The sequence below is a fragment of the Mobula birostris genome, chromosome 11 (genome assembly GCF_030028105.1).
Source record: "Mobula birostris isolate sMobBir1 chromosome 11, sMobBir1.hap1, whole genome shotgun sequence".
NCBI lineage: Eukaryota > Metazoa > Chordata > Chondrichthyes > Myliobatiformes > Myliobatidae > Mobula > Mobula birostris.
The window spans coordinates 61,121,229-61,142,238 of NC_092380.1; the positions used below are offsets into that span (position 1 = coordinate 61,121,229).

The 21,010-nt window shown below is 40.3% G+C and overlaps 1 protein-coding gene across 3 annotated transcripts in view; it reads left to right on the forward strand.

The window, feature by feature from the left end:
• The window catches only part of ano9b (anoctamin 9b), a 159,640-nt gene that overhangs the window by 110,623 nt on the left and 28,007 nt on the right, over positions 1–21,010 (forward strand). For all 3 annotated transcript variants that reach the window (XR_011887860.1, XM_072273127.1, XM_072273128.1), the window contains exons 16-18: positions 14,439–14,496; positions 17,344–17,441; positions 19,688–19,830. Coding sequence is in view for 2 of the 3 variants with exons in the window: in XM_072273127.1 (XP_072129228.1) it covers positions 14,439–14,496; positions 17,344–17,441; positions 19,688–19,830 (299 nt within the window). In the remaining variant the exon portion in view is untranslated. The remainder of the gene's footprint in view (positions 1–14,438; positions 14,497–17,343; positions 17,442–19,687; positions 19,831–21,010) is intronic.

Consider the following 21,010-nt stretch of genomic DNA (forward strand, 5'->3'; position numbering starts at 1 on the left):
TCAATCATTTTGTCACCAACTCAACAAAACTTAATTAAGTTTGTAGGACATGAACTGCCCTGCACAAAGCCATACTGACTCTCCTTAATTAGGCTATGCTTTTCCAAATGCTCATAAGCACTATCCCTAAGAAGCGTCCCCAATAGCTTCCTATTATGCTGGGTATCTGCCCCTTTTTTGTCTTCAACTAAACTGATTTGACTTCTTCAGCAACACACAAAGGCTCTGGAGGAGCTCACTGAGTCAAGCAGCATTTACGGAGGAAACATCCGCTGTCCATTTCCCTCCATACATGCTGCTTGACCTGCTGAGTTCCTCTAGCACTTTTAGATGTTGCTCCAGATTTCCAGAATTTGCATTTTCTTGTGTCTCTGATTTGACATCATGATTTTCAAAGCTAAGATCCTTTACCTCTGCTGCTTTTATCTCATCGTTTTCCAATTGCTTTTCACTTCTTGCTAAGAAGTTAATCCTGCAAATATGGAAAATGGACTCTGTGCCTATGTACGATCTGTGGCTGAGAGAACTGCAAATACTTTACATTTGGAGAGAGACTATGTAACGAGGATAGAGGGGACACCTTTGAAAGGATATGGGGCGCTGTACTGGACTTCCTTACGGGATGAGGACTGAGGTTTTTTGGTGCGGTGTACCTCTGCTGTGTATGTTTACTTTTGCCTTTATATTTTTCTCCCTTTTGCTGCTCAATATTTAATTTGATTTTGTTAAGGTTGGGGTTTTTGTGGATGTGCTTTTTGTTTGTTTGTTAATTAAAAAAATAAAAAGAATATTAAAAAAATTGGTCCTCAAATATGGTCATCACTTCATGGAGCTGAAAGAGATGGTGAAGATCTTAAGTGAATTTTTTGCACATCTATTTACTCGGGAGGCAAGTACATAGTATTTGCAAAAGTGTAGTGAGGTCATGGACTGTCTCCAGATTACAGAAGAGAAGGTGCTTGCTGTCTTGAATTTTGCGTGAATAATTCCCCAGGACCTGACGAGATGTACCCTCAGACCTTGTGGGAGGCTCGTGCGGAAATTGCAGGATCCCTGGAGCGGTATTTAAATCATTCTTAGCCATGGGTAACATTTCCAGAGGACTGGAGGATAACTAAAATTGTATTGTTGTTCAAGAAAAGTTCTAAGAATATACCAGGAAACTATAGGCCAGTGACCCTGATGTCAGTCGTGGTAAAATTATCGAAACGTATCACAAGAGACAGTATATATTAGATAAGTGTTTGGATAGACAGAATCTAATTAGAGATAGTCAGTATGGCTTTGTCCGTGGCAGGTCATGTCTAACTAATCTTAAAGAGTTTGTTGAGGAGGTTACAAAGGAAGTTGATGAAGAAAAGAGAGTGGGCATTGACTACTTGGGCTTTACCGAAGCATTTGATAAAGTCCCGATGGAAGGCTGGTCCAGAAGATAAGTAGCTTGGCATTTGGGACAAAGAAGTAAATTAGATTCAACATCGAGTGAGTGGAAGAAGCTAGAGAATGGTAGTAGACAGTTGTCTCCAGACATTTTCCCTTTAAGTTGTGTGAGACTAGGTTAAAGGTAAAGTTGAAATATTTAAGTGGAATCTGAGTGGGGGGGGGGTGCTTCTTCACTCGGAGGATGGTGGAACAAGCTGCCAGCAAAAGTGATGGTAGCGGATTCAATGTAACATTTAAGAAATGTTTGGATAGATACATGAATGAAAGGGCATGGAGGCCTATGGTCTAGGTGCAGATAGATGGGACTAGCAGACCAGGCCATCACAGATTAGATGGGCTGAAGGCTCTATTTCTGTGCTGTAGTGCTGTATGACTCTAATTCACTTGTTGCAAATGTTAAATATATTTAGATAAAGAGCCTTCTACTTCACCTATTTTGTTATTCCAGTTATAGTAACATTTATTTATTTCGATAATTTTTATTTAGAGATACAGTGCAGAACAAGCCCTTATGGCCCTTCGAGCCGCTCCACCAGTCAACCCACCAATTTAACCCTAGCCTAATCATGGGACAATTTACAATGACCAATTAACTAGCACGCCTTTCGATTGCGGGGTGAAACTGGAGCACCCAGAGGAAACCCATGCGCACACAGGAAGGAATGTACAAACTTGCTTACTGAGGGCACTGGAATTGAACTCCAAACTCCAAATGCCTCGAATTGTGAAGCATTGCTCTAACTGCTAGAACACAGAACATACAGCACAGTACAGGTCCTTCAGCCCACGATATTGTGCTGACCTTTTAACCTACTCAAAGATCAATCTAATGCTTCCCTCCTAAATAGCCTTCCATTTTTCTATCATCCAAGTGCCTTGCTAGAGTTGATTAGATGTCCCTAATACATCTGCCTCTACCACTACCCCTGGCAGAGTGTTCCGTGCACCCACCGCTCTGTGTAAAGAACCTACTCTGACATCCCTCTATACTTTCCTCCAATCACCTTAAAATTATGCCCCCCTAGTACTAGCCATTTCCACCTCAGGAAAAAGTCTCTGTCTATCCATTTATGCCTCTTATCATCTTGTACACTTCTATAGTCACCTCTCTGCACCTCCTTTACTGCACAGAGAAAAGCCTTAGCTCACTCAACCTATCCTCATAAGATATGCCTCCAGTTCAGGCAGTGTCCTGGTAAATTTACTCTACACCATCTCTAAAGCCTTCACATCTTTCCTACAATGAGGTGTCGAATACTAAATACAATATTCCAAGTGTGGTCTAACCAGGGTTTTATAGAGCTGCAACATTACCTTAAGGCTTTTGAACTCAATACCCAGACGAATGAAGACCAATGCACCACATGCCTTTCTACAACCCTATTAGCTTGTGAGGCAACTTTGAGGGTCTACAATTCCCAGGGTTATCCCAACTCCCTATCTTGAACAAAGGAATAACATTTGCCACCCTCCAATCATCTGGAACTACTCTTGTGGCCAGTGAGGATACAAAGATCATCGCTCAGGTGCAGCAATCTCTTCCCTTGCTTCCTTTAGTGACCTGGGATATATGACTCCTGAGCCCAGGAACTTGTATATCCTAAAGTTCCAGCAGATCATCTTTCTTAATGGCGAAATGTTCAAGCATATCAGCCTGTTTTACCCTGCACACACAATCATCAAGACCCCCCTCACTGGTGAATACTGAAGCACTCATTAAGGACCTCCCTACCTCCTCCGACTCCAGGAACATTTCCTCTACCATTCCTGATTGGTGCTACCCTCACTCTGGCCATCCCCCTGTTCTTCATATATGTGTAGGACACCTTAATCCTACTTACCAAGGCCTTCTAATGCCCTTTCTATCTCTCTTAAGTCAATCCTTCTTGGCTACCTTGTAACTCTCTAGAGCCCTGCCTGATACTTGCTTTCTAAACCTTAAGCAGGCTTCTTTTTTACTCTTGACTAGATGCTCCACATCTCTTGCAAACCATGGTCCCTTCACCCTACCTCAAAGGAACAAATGTGAACAGAATCCCCTGTAAATGCTCCCTAAACTACCTCCACATACTTACTATGCATTTTCCTAAGTCTATCCATTCCTATTTATGCTCTGAAGTTCCTGCATAATAGCATCATAATTCTTCCTCCCCCAATTAAATAGTTTCACGTACCATCTGTTCCCATCCCTCTCCAAGGAAATGGTAAAGGTCAGATGTGTTGTGGTCACTGTCTCCAAAATGCTCTCCCACTGAGAGATCTGACATCTGACCTGGTTCATTGCATAGCACCAGATCCAGTATGGCCATTCCTCTGGTTGGCATGTGTGTCCAGTCAGTAATCCTTCCTGGACACACTTAACCAATTCTGCCCCATCTAAAACTTTGGCAATAAGAAGCTGAAGTCACCCATGACAACAACCCTGTTACTTTTGCACCATTCTAAAATCTGCAACCTGATTTGTTTCTCAGTGTCTCTGTTGTTATTGAGGGTCTATAGAATAGTTCCAATAGAGTGATTGCTTACTTCCTGTTTCTGACTTCCACCCATACTTAGTCAGTAAATAATACGTTCATGACATCATCTGTTTCTACAGTTGTGATACTATCCCTCATTAATAATTCCACTTCAGCATTTGTCTCCTTCCTTATTCCTTTTAAAACATCTAAACTCCAGCACATCCAGCAGCCATTTCTGCCCACAACATCAAGTTCCATGTATTGAGCCATGCTCTAAGTTCATCACCCTTGTTCCTAATATTTCCTGCATTTAAATAGATACACTTCAATCCATCCCACTGACTGCAATTTTGCTCTACCAACTGCCTGTCCTTCCTTGGAGTCCCTCTACAAGCTGCATCTACCTGTTTACCAACTGCCCCATCTCTGACCTATAGCTCTGGTTCCTAAAACCTTTTACGAGTAAAACTTTCTCCCAAACACTTATCTACAAACCTAGTTATTCATTTCAATAGTCAGTGGCTTTGGTCCAATTTCAGAGCCTATGCCAATTGAACAGCTCTCTCTTTACCCAATATCGATGCCAGTGCTACATCAATCTTTTAGCCATACATTCAACTCAATAATCTATTTACTCTATGGAAAGTTTTGTTGTCCATGGTGATCAGAGATTACTGTCCTTTATAATAAATAGTGTGGTGAGTGTAAACCTTGCAGTTAGATAGCTCAATTGAGGGCATGTCTTTACAATGTTAGCCAATCAATGGCTTAGATCCCCCACTCATTTGTGAAACATCACTTGCCTTTGAAGCTTGTACTTACCTGGACCACCATCTGCCTCCAGGATCATTGATCCCTCCTGGCTGATGAGGCTCAAAATAGTGCAGAGCATTGTAAATCAAAATTGGCTTGTTCTGGGCAATATTGCTCTGAGAACTTAATTAGCCACAGACTTTATAAATGGCAAAGTTATCAAAGGGAAGGGATGTATGTGGAGGTCACTGTTATTCACAACTATTCAAGTATGTTCAAAAGGTATTAAAATAATATCAAAATATGGGGTGCCATGGTAGCATAGAGGTTGGGTCAACGTTATTTCAGCTTGGGGCATCAGAGTTTGGAGTTCAATTCTGGTGTCCTCTGTAAGAAATTTGTATGTTCTTCCCATGAGCGTGTGGGTTTCCTCCGGGTCTGGTTTCCTCCCACAGTCCAAAAATGTACTAGTTAGTAGGTTAATTGGTCATTGTAAATTATCCTGTGGTTAGGCTAGGGCTAAATTGGTGGGTTGCTGGGTGGTGCAGCTTGTTGGGCCAGAATACCTCCTCTGTGCTGTATCTCTAAATAAAATAAAACATTTAAATTCTTTTTTTTCTGTAATTTATTTTTTATTGAAGTTCATCATCAAACAAACATTTCCATAAGATATATTTCAGATACTGTACATATATATCATATAGTCATATTTGCCACAAATCTCCACATAATATTTATCTGAGGTATACACTTATACAAAAGAGAGGAAAGAAAGAACAAGCAAAAGAAGAAAACTATGTACAAGTAGGGAGTGATCTTTTTTACAACATATTCATTGATTTGTGAGAATAAAATCAGGCCTATGAGGTGTTATGTAGTTAAACCATTTTTCCCAGTATGAATCAAATAGTTCCAACTTATGATTACTACTACTACGTTGACTCAGGCTTAGGGGGCTGGCGTTGGGCACAATGACGGACTCTCCACTTCTCCCTCTCCCCCATCAGTGTGTTCAGTTCATCTACATTAGCCGCGCCGCTGTCTTCTAGGAGCATGTTGACCGTAGTCTTGGGAGGGTGCCCAGGGTTCATCCTCCCGTACTTGGGCTCCCATATGATGACTAGGCTGGCAGGTAGCTCGGAGCGGCGTAGACAGTGCCCCGCTAGTTGCAGTCTTCTCGCCTCGATTTTAGCAGTGAGCATTGATAGGTTGTTATAGAGCTCGACGTTCGTCATGTGCTATTGCCAACTCGCATCAAGAGCCATCCGGAGCATTCATGTACAGCAACCATCTAGAGACTTTCGCATCGTCTTGGTGAGTGTCCACGTCTCACATCCGTACGTGAGAATGGACTCTATGACTGCTACGAAAATCCTCTTTTTAAGCGCTCTGGTCAGGTTTGACTTCCAGATTTCCTTCATGTCGTTCATGGCCCTCCACGTCAGTGCCTTCCGTATCTTTATGTCCTTCTCCGAACTCATCATTCTTGACCTGAGGTACTTGTAATCAAAGACTTCCTTAATGGTATCATTCTCTATGGTCTTGAGAGTACCTTCGTCGCAGTTAAGCACCATGTACTCTGTCTTTTTAGCGTTTAGGTGAAGTCCAACTTTATTGCATTCTATTTCCAATTTGTCAGTAGCTGCTGTGCTTCCTCCATCTGGTCAGAGAGCAGGACTATGTCATCTGCAAAATCGAGATCTGTGAGTGTAACTGGTCTGACCCTTTTGGTTTGCCCTGGTTTTATGGTAAAACCAAGCTTGTCATAACCTTTGGTAGCTTGACGCAGAGGGTAATCAAGGACATTTATAAAGATGTAGGGTGCCAGAGTGCCTCCTTGCAGCACACCAGCTGGAGCTCAAATACTGCTGTTTCTCCATCTGGTGATACAACTTTTGCCATGGTTTTGGTATAGCTGGACTCTATTGCTCTCAGTAGACGGTCTGGCGCTCTGTAAGCTTTCAGGATCTTCAGCATTTTACCTCAGTAAATGGAGTCAAAAGCTTTGTGGAAATCGATGTAAGTAAGCACGGCTGGTAGGTCGTTCTTCTTGACCTCCTCGAGGATCCTACGGAGAGCAAGTATTTACATTACTGTCGTGCGCTTCTGCCAAAAACCATTCTGATTGAATCTTAGCTTAGGGTCAATGGCGGTGCAAATCCCATTCAAGATCATCGATTGTATAGCTTTGCTAAGATGCAGGTCAAGCTGATACTGCGGTAGTTACCTGTCTTCGTGAGGGATCCAGACTTGGGGACTGGGATAATGTTTGAGAGTGACCACTGTTCTGGTTTGCCGCCTTTCATCAGTGCCGTATTAAATATGTCCAGCAAGATGTCATCCAGGTCGCAGTTCTTCAGGACATCTGGTGGTATCCCATCTGGTCCAGTGCTCCTGCCCTGTTTGAGTGCATATTTGGCCGCCTTCAGTTCCTCGATGGTGAATGGGCCATCATTGATGTTGACTTGCGTTAGTATCATGGGTATGTCCTCTTCTTTCGTGATCGTTGGAGGGCTTCCCAGCAGGTTCTTAAAGTGGGTAGACCATGTCAGGACACGGTCCTCTGCTGTTTTACCACTTATTTGACCTAATGGGGACTTCTTCCGCCTACTGATCTCATTGACTAGGCGCCATGCTTCTCCATGCTGCATGTCTTCATGAGCAGCTTCTATCTCTCTAATCCTCTCAGCCAGTTCCTCTTCCTTCAGTCGGTTGTAGGTGACAAAGATTCTTCTTTGCTGTCTTGAACTTATCTCTTAGCTCTTGTCTCTGGTGCAGGAAGCAAGGATTTACATTCTTGGACCACTGGCGTATGTTTCGTGGTAAGGATGAATTGTACAAAAGGGACGGGTTGCACCTTAATAAGCGGGGCACCAGCATTCTAGCAGGCAGGTTTGCCTCTGCAACACGGGTGTGTTTAAACTAAGTGGGGGGGGGGGGAGGGGACGAACTGGAAACATAAGGATGGAGTTAAAGGGAAAGTGAGAATAAGAAAAGTTAAGAAAGTCAACAGAGTAGAAAGCTCAAGAAGGGATCATACAGTACGGCAAAGTGAAATAGGAATTGATATGAAAGGTGAGGGGAGTAATGAATTAAAAGTATTGTATATGAATGCATGGAGTATAAGAAATAAAGTGGATGAGCTTGAGGCACAGTTGGAAATTGGTAAGTATGATGTGGGAATAACAGAGACATGGCTTCAAGTGGACAGGGCCTGGGAAATGAATATTCAAGGGTATACGTCCTATTGAAAGGACAGACTGATGGGCAGAGGGGGTGGGGTGGCTCTGTTGGTGAGGAATTTTATTCAGTCCCTTGCGAGGGGGGACATAGAATCAGGAGACGTAGAGTCAGTATGGATAGAACTGAGAAATTCTAAGGGTAGAAAGACCCTAATGGGAGTTATCTAATGGCTCCCAAACAGTAGTCTGGATGTAGGGTGTAAGTTGAATCAAGAGTTAAAATTGGTATGTCGCAAAGGTAATGCTACAGTTGTTATGGGGGACTTCAACATGCAGGTAGACTGGAGGAATCAGGTTGGTACTGGACCCCAAGAAAGGGAGTTTGTGGAGTGCCTCCGAGATGGATTCTTAGAACAGCTTGTACTGGAGCCTACCAGAGAGAAGGCAATTCTAGATTTAGTGTTGTGCAATGAACTGGATTTGATCAGGGACCTCGAGGTAAAGGAGCCATTCGGAGGTAGTGACCATAATATGATAAGTTTTAATCTACAATTTGAGAGGGAGAAGGGAAACTTGGAAGTGTCAGTATTACAGCTGAACAAAGGGAACTATGGTGCTATGAGGGAGAAGCTGGCCAAAGTTCAATGGAACTATACCTTAGCAGGGACGACAGTGGAACAGCAATGGCAAGTATTTCTGGGAATAATGCGGAAGGTGCAGGATCAGTTCATTCCAAAGTAAGGGGAGGCCATGGCTGACAAGGGAAGTAATGGACAGTATAAAAATAAGAGAAGAAGTATAACATAGCAAAGATGAGTGGGAAGCTGGAAGATTGGGAAACTTTTAAGGAGCAACAGAAGGTAGCTAAAAAGGCATTACGCGGAGAAAAAATGAGGTACGAAGGTAAACTAGCCAAGAATATAAAGGAGGATAGTAAAAGCTGCTTTAGGTATGTGAAAAGGGAAAAAATAGTTAAGACCAAAATTGGGCCCTTGAGGTCCTTCTGCAGCTGTACAGGGCCCTGGTGAGACCACACCTGGAGCACTGTGTGCAGTTTTGGTCTCCAAATTTGAGGAAGGACATTCTTGCTATTGAGGGAGTGCAGCGTAGGTTCACAAAGTTAATTCCCGGGATGGTGGGACAGTCATATGTCGAAAGATTGGAGCGACTGGGCTTGTATACTCTGGAATTTAGAAGGCTGAGAGGGGATCTTATTGAAACATATAAGATTATTAAGGGATTGGACACGCTGAAGGCAGGAGGCATGTTCCTGCTGATGGGTGAGTCCGGAACCAGAGGCCACAGTTTAAGAATAAGGGGTAGGCCATTTAGAACGGAGTTGAGGAAAAACTTTTTCACCCAGAGTGGTGGATATATGGAATGCTCTGCCTCAGAAGGCTGTGGAGGCCAAGTCTCTGGATGCTTTCAAGAAAGAGGTGGATAGAGCTCTTAAAGATAGCGGAATCAAAGGTTATGAGGATAAGGCAGGAACTGGATACTGATTGTGGATGATCACAGTGAATGGCGGTGCTGGCTCAAAGGGCCAAATTGCCTACTCCTGCACCTATTGTCTATTGTCTCTTCTGTTTCGCTCTTTCTAAGTTCGGCATGACAAGCATTGACTACACTCCTTGCTGAAACGACGTCAGGATGTTTCGAGATCCGACTCTTCTTGATTCACTTCACAGTAGGCAAACTCTTGGTTGCATCTGTGTGTGCGTCTACGAGCCATAGATAGTGGTCGGTGGCAGTCTCTTCCTCCACCCCCCTCCCCCCCTTTCCAGTGGGCCGAAGCGATTTCTCACCTCCACTGTGTACTGATCTTGAAGAACAGGTTGTGAGGAGAATGCCTTCCAGTCTATCTTCTCCTTGGGACCAGTGGCTTTGAGTTGCCGCAGGCTCAGTCTCACTTGCATTGACACCACTCTGTAATCAGAACTGACCGAGTTGAAGATGCTGTGGGCTGCTTATGCTTACTTATGTTTAACAGATACTGTTATCTTCTCCATTTTGTAAATGTCCATTGTAAATTCCATCCATACGTTTAAAGTTGGGCTCTCCTGTGATAACCATTTCCTGGTAAGAGTCTTTTTACCAGCCACCAGCAGTATATTCATTAAATGTTTATTTCTTTTCAACCATTCTTGAGGTATATACCCAAAATATATGGTCTTACTTTCTAAGGGTATTTCACATTTAAAGATGTCTTGTAGGGCATTGTGTATCCCACTCCAATAGTTTTTGATAACGGGGCATTTCCAGAAAATATGATAATGGTTTGCATTTTGATTTCCACAATTTCTCCAGCAAACAAGGAGGTTACTATCATAATGGGATTTCTGAGAGAGTGTAATAAAATATCTTATCAAGCTTTTCCATCCAAACTCCTTCCATTTCTGTGAACTGATACACTTCCATTGATAACCTCCATATTATAGTCCATTCTTCCTCAGATATAATTATCCCTCCTTCCTTCTCCCATTTTGTTTTAATGTATGAAGTCGAATGTGTTTTATGATTTGACAAACCCTTATGCACACTTGAAATGATTCTACTACTGTTATCTGAATTATATGCCTTTCTAAATAGCTCTATCAAACATGTACTTGCCTTGGTTACATTTTTAACCCTCCTATTAACATACTGTTGCATCTGTAAATACCAATAAAAGTCTTGTTTTCTGATAAGTGTTTCTCTTTAAGCATTTCAAACCTGAACAGTGTTCCTCCTTTCATTATATTGCAAAGAACTGTTATTCCTTTAGCAGTCCAGTCCTTAAATCTAGCATCCAGTTTATTCTGCATAAATTCCGAGTCATATGCACACCATTTAAGAATTGCAATATTTCCCTCTAGTTTATATTCTTTTATAATAGTTTTCCATATTTTAAGAGTCCATTTCACCCATGGGTTATCAATAGTATTTATGTAACTTTGTAGGTTGTTATCAGCCAAAATTGCCTGTAAGGGGATGGAAAGTATCCTCTCCTCAATGTTTTTCTATCGAGCATCATATGATGGGTTGCACCAGCATATCACAGCTTTCAATTGTGCTGCAAAATAATAATCTCTAAGAGAAGGTAGGCCCCATTTCCCCCCCCCCCCCTTTTCCTTGGCTAAATGCAAAGTTTTGAGACAAACTCTAGGCCTTTTACCTTGCCATATATACCTTGATAACATTTTGTTCCATTCATTGAATTGATTTTGGTTAATCTCTATTGGTAGGGTCTGAAAGAGACATAATTATCTGGACAATATATTCATTTTAATAATCCTTGAACTGAGACTAAAAAAAGGAATTAGGTTCCATCTTGTCATAACTTCCTTAATTTTTTTTATATATAGGCAGATAATTGCATTCTGATAATTTTGCCAAATCTTTTGGCATAATGATGCCCAAATATTTGAAAGACTCTGTTTGCCATGCCCAGGGATATCTACTTTCAATTTCTCTTGGTGGGCTATAGTTATATGAAAGTAATCGGGTTTTATCTGTGTTGATCTTGTATCCTGATAATTGACCATATTGATCAAAGGATTGCATAAATTTAGGTAAAGAGTATGTTGGTTACCCTAGATAGATCAAAATGTCATCCGCGTAACAGGCCAATTTATGATCTGTCACTTTGCTTAGCTAATTTTTGTTTTATCACTTTTGTTCTTGGATCCCTAATTCTATGAATTGTATTTTCTACTTTTTTTTTCCAGTTTCCATGCCAGTACTTTCATAGATTTAGATCCACTTTCGTAGTGTCTCTGTTTCAGAAACATCAAATTCTTCCTGATTTCTTGTGTAGCTAGACTATTAATATCATTTGTAATTTTTAAAATTTCCTCTAATGTATCCTGTGCCAAACTCAGTTTGTTTTTTTTCTAGTTCCTTCATCTTATTTTGTAATTCCTCTAATGTTTTATTCCTTATTTTTTTTTCTTATATGAAGATATTGCTATAATTTTCCCTCTTAAGACAGCCTTCAGAGTATCCCATAGAAAGGGAGGCGAAACCTCTCCAGTATCATTGAATTCTAAGTAAAGCCCAATTTCTTTTTTTAATTCATTCCTTAAAATAGGAATCATTGAGTAGAATTGAACTTAGTTTCCAAATAGTATTCTTTGGTTGTAGGTCAAAATCAACAGGTAAATATATAGGTGCATGGTCACTTACACCTATTGTCCGAATTCCACAGGTGATTATTTTGTCTTTATCTTTTCTAAATGTTATGAAATAGTCTATTCTTGTACATACATAATGGGGGGGGGGCAGAATAATGAGTGTAATCCCTTCTGTCGGGGAAAAGGACCCTCCATATAGCAATTAGACAACATCCCCAAAAAGTGTGTTAACTTTCTTATTTAAGGACTTTGTTTCATAGGTTTTTCTACTGGAAGAGTCTAACTTTGGTTGTAATTGTAAATTTAAGTCTCCCCCACATATCAAGAGACATCCTGTTTCCGTTACCATAATATTAGTAATTTTCTGGAAGAAACTAATATCACTTCCTGGGGGTGCGTATATATTCAATAGAGTAACTGAATTTCCATCTATATTCCCCCTTGCCAGAATGTATCTGCCCTCCTTATCTCCCATTTCGAATACGTTTTCAAAATTTAGTTTGCTTGAGATGAGAATAGCAACTCCTCTCCTATGTCCTGATTTATATGAGGAGAAAAACAAATTAGTGAAGCCCATTCTCTTTAGTTTTCCATGCTCATTATCACTTAAGTGAGTTTCCTGTATACTACATGGGCTTGTTCTTTCTTCATTTTTGGTAGAATTTTACTGTGTTTGATTGAATTTAACAGCCCATTGACATTAAAAGAAACAAATTTTACTTTGTCCTAGCCATGTGTATTTATCTGTCAGTATATCATTGAAATTAGCAGAATAAAACTTAATCGATCTACTCCCTGAACAAATAAGAACCAAGAAATGCGAATAAAAATAAAGGTAACGAAGGTGTGATTCCAAGGCTGAGGTCTCTAGTAGATGACCCTGGGTTAAGCTAGAGGAAATGCCTAGCCATGGGGGACAGCCTCTCCTACCTGTGAGTTGAGGGCCCCCACTGCAGTACCCATAAAAGTAAGTGGGGGGAAAAAAACTATGTCCATTACATAGAAAAGATTTCCCTGTGTATTTCTCCCATGTATATATTCTCATTCAGGTGGGGAAAAAGGAGTGAATGAATGAATAAAAAGTAAAATAAATGAGTAATATAAAATCCACATTGTAATATATATTTCTTGAGATAAGTATAGCACTGTCTATTTTTGCTTCTGTTTAGCTTATCAACACTTTTGAAATTAGTCAGACCTTATGGCTCTTCTGGAGGGGGTGAGGGCTGTCTTCTGAAAACTGTCTCTTCCTGATATTCTTCTCTCGCCCTCCTCCCATTCTCTGCTTTCTCGATTCTCTATTTCCCAAGCAGAGTGGGATAGCTGCTCAGCCAGGCTTTCCCTCGGATTGATCACGCTGACAGGCAACCCTCTGTCCTTCATGTCTGCAGTCGACTCTTCCACTGTTTGATACAGCTGCGTTCTGTCTTCATTAAACGCTCGCAGTTTAGCATGGTACGGAGTCTGGAAGCTAATCTTTCTTTGCTTTAATACTCGCTTTGCTTCAGAATATTCCTTACGTTTCTGCAGGACCGCTGGGGAGTAATCTTGATCAAAATATATTAATTTCCCATTCAAAAATACCACCTTCTTTCCCCAGGCCTAGCGCAGAATTTCTGCTTTGGTTTTGTACCGAAGGAATCTAATTACTATTGACCGTGGCTTATCTTCCCTGTCTCCAGAAGGCCTCAGGATGAGCGCGTGGTGTGCTCTCTCAATGTCAAGTTGCGTAGTTGAGAAAATCTCCAGCGTGTCCCGTAGTAACATTTCTACAAACTCCGCCATACTATCCCCTCCGCTCCTTCGGGAACATTATATATCCTGATATTCTTCCGTCATGACCTTCTTGGTCAAGTAGTTTATTTTCTTGTTGATTTAACACTTTTATCATCTTACTTAACATCCGTTCCACGTTTTGAACGCAATCTTAAACCTTTTCAATTCGTGTCTCTGCCACCGCTATTTTTTGATTAATGTTGGTGAGCTCTGACTTGATATCATTTAGTTGCTGTTTTATGTCTTTTTGGAATTCCCGTATCTCTTCCAGAATTTTTATTAAATTTGCCGCTTCGCCTGAACGAGGCCCAGCAGCAGCCTTGCTACCACACACTCATGTAGGAGAGCTGCTCGTTGCACGCCGCTCGTCCACAGGCTCTGCAGTGATACTTTTTTAAATCTCCATTCTTTTTCCCCATTCTTGCCCCCCTTACCAGTTCAGATATTTTCGAGAGATCTTGTATTTGGTGGATTAACGGGGCAAAATAAGCGTTTTTCCGGAGGGGCTATTATTTTAGGCTGCCATTCTGGACGATGACGTCACTGGAACCCCAAAACATTTAAATTAATTTAAAAAAGTAATACAGAAAGGTTTCACCAAGTGATGATCAACTGATGAATCTGATGAAAGTGCTGTGAGATTACAAAGCACTGTGTGTGTAACAGTATAGAGTACAATCTCACCTGAAGTAAGTATTTTTTTTCTCTATTAGGATTAATGGTCATCCAAGTAAATATGTGAGAATAGCAAGAAAGTGGCGTCTAGAGGAGGTGAGTGTTAATTTATTGATCCATATTTTTCATACAACTCAGAACACGAAGTTATAAAATATCAATAATATCTGCTGAGACAGAATACATCAATAATCTGCCCTGATTCATGAACTCTTGATAGATAAGTATTAGTCTTGACTTTTCTCTTCAAATGATGTTCCTTTTAATCGGTTTCTCACCCACTTTTCTCACTTACCTAATTTTCTACCTTTTCTGGCCTAGCAGATATGTTTCCCTGGACTGGATGGTGTATGTAAATGTAGTAATATGTCATATTTATCTTCACTACTGCCTGTGAAGGGGACAATTTTTTTCAAAGCACGTAGACTGCACATTACTGCAGCTGGTAGTACTTTTGTTTCACAACTTCAGTTACCCATATTCTTTTTTGACCACCAATTCTGTCTGTGTGGAGTTCACATGTTCTCCCTCTGAACGCTCCTATTTCCCCGGGCCAAAGGTATGCTGTTTGGCCATTATAAATTAACCCTAGTGTGCCGATAAGTGTGAGAATCTGAAGGACAGTATTTGGCAATGTGCAGAGATAAGAATTCAAGGAAAATGAATGGGATTGCTTTGTGAACCAACATAAATTTCCCCCTTTTATGGTGTAAGGAAGATGGAATAAAATTATAAAGGTTTCCCTGGAAAAAGTTAAGACTACCATAAGGATCCTTTTGCGATTCATTTAAAGCTGCCTCATGCATAAGGTAGTATGATGATGTAGATACAGGCATTGATCTCATCCTATAAACTTTCCACCCATTCTATATTGTTGAAGATCACATTGTATGACTATGAATACGAGGGTCTCCTTATTTTAAAAGCAGGCATTGAGATTTAACTCTTTAGTCTTTTCAGCATAGGATGCAATGTCTACTTACTCTCTAAATAGCAATATCTTCCTCCAGATCCTGAACATCTTCAACACAATTGGATAGTGCGTGTTACCTTATACCTTCATGCCTGGCCTTCCATCTAATATTATTTCATACATTTATTCCTAGGCTGTGAACAACACAGACACAGGGCACATTTTTAGCCCAAGCTAGGTCAATTATTGCACTGAAAATAATCATTTTTGATTCCACAGTTAGGGAATTTCATGCTTTTCTTCCTTCTAGATTTAGATTATGAAGACACAGTCCTCTTTTATTGTCACTTACTAATGCATGCATTAAGAAATGATACAATATTTCCTCCGGTGTGATATCACAAAACACAGGACAGACCAAGACTGAAAAAACTGACAAAACCACATTAATTATAACTTATAGTTACAACCGTGCAACAATACCATAACTTGATGAAGAAGTCCATGAGCACAGTAAAGTTCCAAGTCTCTCAAATGTCTCACATCTCACGCAGACGGGAGAAGGAAGAAAAACTCTCCCTGCCATGCCGACCACAATCCGACTGAGTCATCCGAAAACTTCGAGCTCTGATGACACCGAGTACTGAGCACCATCTCTGTCCGAACAACTCAACCTCCTTCTCGGTCGCCAAAAGCAGGAAAGGCCGGGGATTTTGAGGCCTACCCTCCGAAAGATTCCCGACCACACAGTAACGACAGCAGCGAACGAGCGTTTCAGAAATTTCTCCAGATGTTCCTCTGTGCTTTCATGTCCATTCTCCATCAAATCAGAATTGTACACGGCCCCTATTTAACAGATACGATATCATTTTTCCTGGAGGGCTGTGCAGGCGCATCGCCATCTTCTCCTCCCACCTTCCTTGTTGCTAATGCTGTAGATAGTTGTCTTAGGATGGGTGTGAGTTAGGATTTGCATGATGCTGCTGCCTTTGATAACAAAATCATGTACTGAAAGGTTATGTCAGAGTAAAGTTGTTAAGGATAATGCAGATAGTTACATAGAACAGTACAGCACAGTAACAGGCCCCTCGACCCACAATGTTGTGCCAAACCAGCTAAAACACAAATATAAACACCCAAACTCTAATCCTTCCTACATACACAATGTCTATATCCCTCCATCTTTCTCACATTCATGTGCCTATTTAAAAGTTTCTTAAAAGCCTCTGATGTATTTGCCTCTATTACCAAACCAGGCAGTGCATTTCAGGCATCCATCACTTTGAATCAAAAACTTACCCATCAACCTACCCCCTCTCACCTTCAATGCATGCTCTCTGGCATTACACATTTCAACCCTGGTAAACAAATACTTCCTGTCTATCTATCTATGCCTCACATAATCTTACAAACCTCTATCAGATCTACCCTCAGCCTCTGCCGCTCCAGAGAAAACAACCCGTTTATCATGAGATCTAGATAACACATGTCCTCCAAACCAGGCAGCATCCTGGTAATCATCTTCTGCACCTTTTCCAAAGGCTCAACATCCTTCCTGTCGTAGGGTGATCAGAACTGTATGGAATACAATGATTGCGCTGTAAATACAGAGTTCATTGCAAATCAGCAATGAAGAAAGCTGCTGAAGCTTTTTGAGTGTTGCTGCATTTACATTCTGGCTACAAAATAGTGAACATTCCTGTCAATCCTAAGGATAAAGAAAGCATGCTTACAAGGCAAGAAATAAATCAGCTATGGAACACTTAATCTATATCTTTCCCTGAATTCACAATGTTATTCCGATCATTATGGCGACTGGTATGGACCTGCTTGATTATTGAAGAAGATATGGCAGTGCCTGAACAGTCCTGACTTTATACAGAAGTCATTGGTAAGGAAGCTGAAGGTTGAAGAGTCCCTGCAATTAGATCCCTATATCGGATATAGAAAATATAGGATATATAAAATAAACATTATGCAACCATAAATGGACAGACAGGAATAATAGTCCATGTTCTTTTTCTTTTCAGTGCCATCCAAGTGGCTGCATGACAGATCTCTTCATTCAAATGGCAGTTGTCATGATACTTAAGCAACTACTGAGCAGCTGTGTGGAGTATTCTGTCCCGTAAGTTATCCTTTCTCAGGAATAAATCTACTGATCACAGAATGTTATATACAGGATGGCAATTGTATTGGGATCAAACTATTTATAATCTAAAGGATTTCACAGTAGCCTGCAGATATGAGCCTTGGTCAATATTTTCTATTTGACATTATAAATCATTGGGTGACAATCATAAAGTAAATGAAACATATCCTTCATATCCTTGAATTTATATGGTATATTATCATACAGCTCTAAAAAGGTGCAATACTCATATTTAAAGATATGTGAGCCTGAGGACATTTTAAATATCTCTTCCAGGACCCCTGCAATATCTGTACAAGCCTCCCACAAGGTCCGAAGGGACACCTTGTCAGGCCCTATATGGTCCATGATCTTACTGCTGTTTTGCCTCAATTCTATGAACTCTGTATCCACCTCCCAAGTATTTAAATTTTCAAGAAAAACATTTAAGATCTCCCCCTTCTCTTTCAACTCCATAGTATAGATGACCATACTGATCTTCAAGAGGACAAATTTTGTCCCTTGCTATCGGTTTGCTCTAAATGTATCTGCTGAAGCCCCTCGGATTCTCCTCCACCTTGTCTGCTAGGGAACCTCATGCCTTCTTTTAGCCCACCTAATTTCCATCTTAAATGTTTTCTTTTATTTCTTATACTCATCAACTATCTCATTTGTTCATTGCTGCCTATACCTGCTATGCATCTCTCTTTTTCTTAACCAGAGCCTCAATATCTTTTAAAAACCAAGATGCCCTAAGCCTGTTAGTCTTGCCTTTTATTCTGAGAGGAACATGCAAACTCTGTACTCTTAAAATTTCACTGTTGAAAGCTTCCCACTTACCAAGCATACTTTACCAGAAAACAACATATCCCAATCCACAAGATCCCTTCTAATGCCATCAAGACTGGACTTCCTCCAATTTAGAATTTCAACCCGGGGACCATTTTTATCTTACTCCATAGTTATCTTGAAACTAACTGAATTATGATCACTGGATGCAGAGGGTTCCTCTATACACACGTATGTCACCTGTTCTGTCTCTTTCTCCAATAGGAGATTCCGTATTGCACTCTTTCTAGCTGGGACCTCTATATATTGATTAAGGAAACTTTACTGAATACCTATGACAAACTGTATCCTGTCCAGCCCTTTTACAGTATAGGAATCCCAGTCAAAAGTTAAAATCATCTACTATCACCATCTTTTTTCTCACAACTGTGTACAAAATCGCTCTACAAATTTGATCTTCTAAATCCTGCTGCCTATTGGGTGTCCTATAATATAATCTCATTAATGTGGTGATCCTTTTTTTATTTCCCTGACACTGGCACCTGCAGGCAACATATCTCTTTGCATCTGCAGAATTTCCAGTCTTCTCCCCTAACTATTGAATCCCCTATCACCATTGCACTCCTTCTCTTCCAAGTCCCAGACATAGTGCCACAAACTTGTTTGCTGCAACTTTCTTCTCGTAGGTCTTCTCCCCCCCACCGCCCCCCAATGGTATCCAAAGTGATGTACTTGTTATTGAGGGGAACGGCCACAGGGGAAATCTGCACTGGCTGTCTACCCCCCTTTTTCTCTACTGATGGTCACCTAGTTACCAGTATCCTGCACCATAGGTGTAACTACCTCCCTGAATCTCCAGTCAATCAACCCCTCAGTCTCCCAATTGATCCAGAGTTCATCCAGCTCTAACTTCAGTTCCCTAACACAGTCTGTAAGAAGTTGCATCTGGATGCATTTTCCTCTAGGTGTAGTTGTCAAGGACATTGAAGGTCTCCTTGTCTTTCCACATCTTGCAAGAAGAGTATTCCACTGTCCTCCCTGACATTTCCACTGCTCTAATTGTACAATAAGAAGGAAACTTACCAGAATTTCACCTTAGCCTCTGCCTCTCCTTGCTGAAGTCTCTGGAGCCGAAGCCTCAAGCTCTCCACGTGAACATTGTCCACTCACACAATGGTCACTCTGCTTAAACTTTGCTTCTATTTTAGGCCTTTACCAAGTGCCTATTTATCCAACAATTTCAATAGATTTCACACCATATTTTGAATATACAACCCCAAACCACAGTAGGTATTTAAAATCTGAAATAATGATAGAAAATGCCAGTCATTGACGAGAAATATTAACCCTGATTGTCTCTTGCTTCGATGCTAGCATTTCCAACATTTAGTTTGTGTTGTCAGATGTGACTGGCTGCATGTTCCTATCTAATTTCAATTGTTCATCTTTGACAGATCCTTGAAACATCAATGGAAGAGATATCATAAAAAACTCCCAAAAGAAGATGTTAAAGATGAAATTAAGAATCATTGGATGAAAAATTACAGCCTGAACAGTGTTAATTCCTTTAGTTTATTCAATGAATTTTTGGAAATGGGTATGCCTCTGTATGCTCAATCTTAGTGTTTTGATCACATATCTCACTAATCAGTAATCTGCTACTACTTTATTTGTCTAGGTTATTTGTCTAAATGGTCTAACCTGTTTTCCATTATCATACAATTTTAATATTAACAAACATAAATGATAACATGCATTGTCATAAATAAATTATATATATTAAGCAATTAATAAAAAGGATTAACAAATTAGTTTGTGCGTATAGAAGATAAGAATACAGATTTGCTTAAAGAGTAGATGTGGTGGGGAAGCAACCTAGCAATTAATAAACAGGAAGAGAAAATGAGTAGGACTGAGGTTTCATGTTCCTATTGAGTTTCTGATAAAAGTGATTTCTGCTCTCCCAGTGCACAGCAATTGGCAGTCCTTTGGTGTATTTTTAAGTGGCCCTGCAAGGTTAGTGAGAAAGTAAGTCATAACCGAGACATTGAATAACGAAAGAAAGTTACAATAAAAGTCCATACAACATTAGACAATACATCTGTCTATGGAGTATTGTGTGAAAATGATCATCTATACTTAACAAAATAAGAAGACAGAATGCTTGAAGAGCACTGAGAAGTCAAGGATGACAACTTTAGGTTTTAGATCAATGAGTTTTAAGGAGATGTGGAATATTCTGAAACTATTCTCTTGAAGTTGAAATATAATTGGAAGAGATAACAAAAATTCCTAAGGGAAGATGTGAAAGATGAACTTAAGGATCATTGGATGAAAATTACAGAAGCAAGTTTTTTTTAAGGGAAAGAAAGGTTGTGCAGAGTCAGAATAGAAGAATCTTAAGAGCCGCTTCTGAAGTTGAAGCGGCCAAAAATAAACTCAACATACCGATATTTATTGCACTAGATGTTGAGCATTGTTCATTTGAGGGATTAAATCAATCCTCACAATGCAAAGGTAAATGAAGTTACGACTGTTAAAGGAATAATGATATACAGAATACTTCCATTTTAATCACAATTTAATGATTACTTTCCCATGATTCAACTGTTTCCCTCAGTTTAGAATAGTACTGTAATGCTGAATATTAGTAGTAACATTTGAAGAACAAATAAGTTGAGGTATTGGAATGATATTGGTAATTTTACTGCAGCAAACATTTTAAGTTAGTTGCAGGAATAGCTGTCAAAGGTGAATGTTATTATTACATTACAATA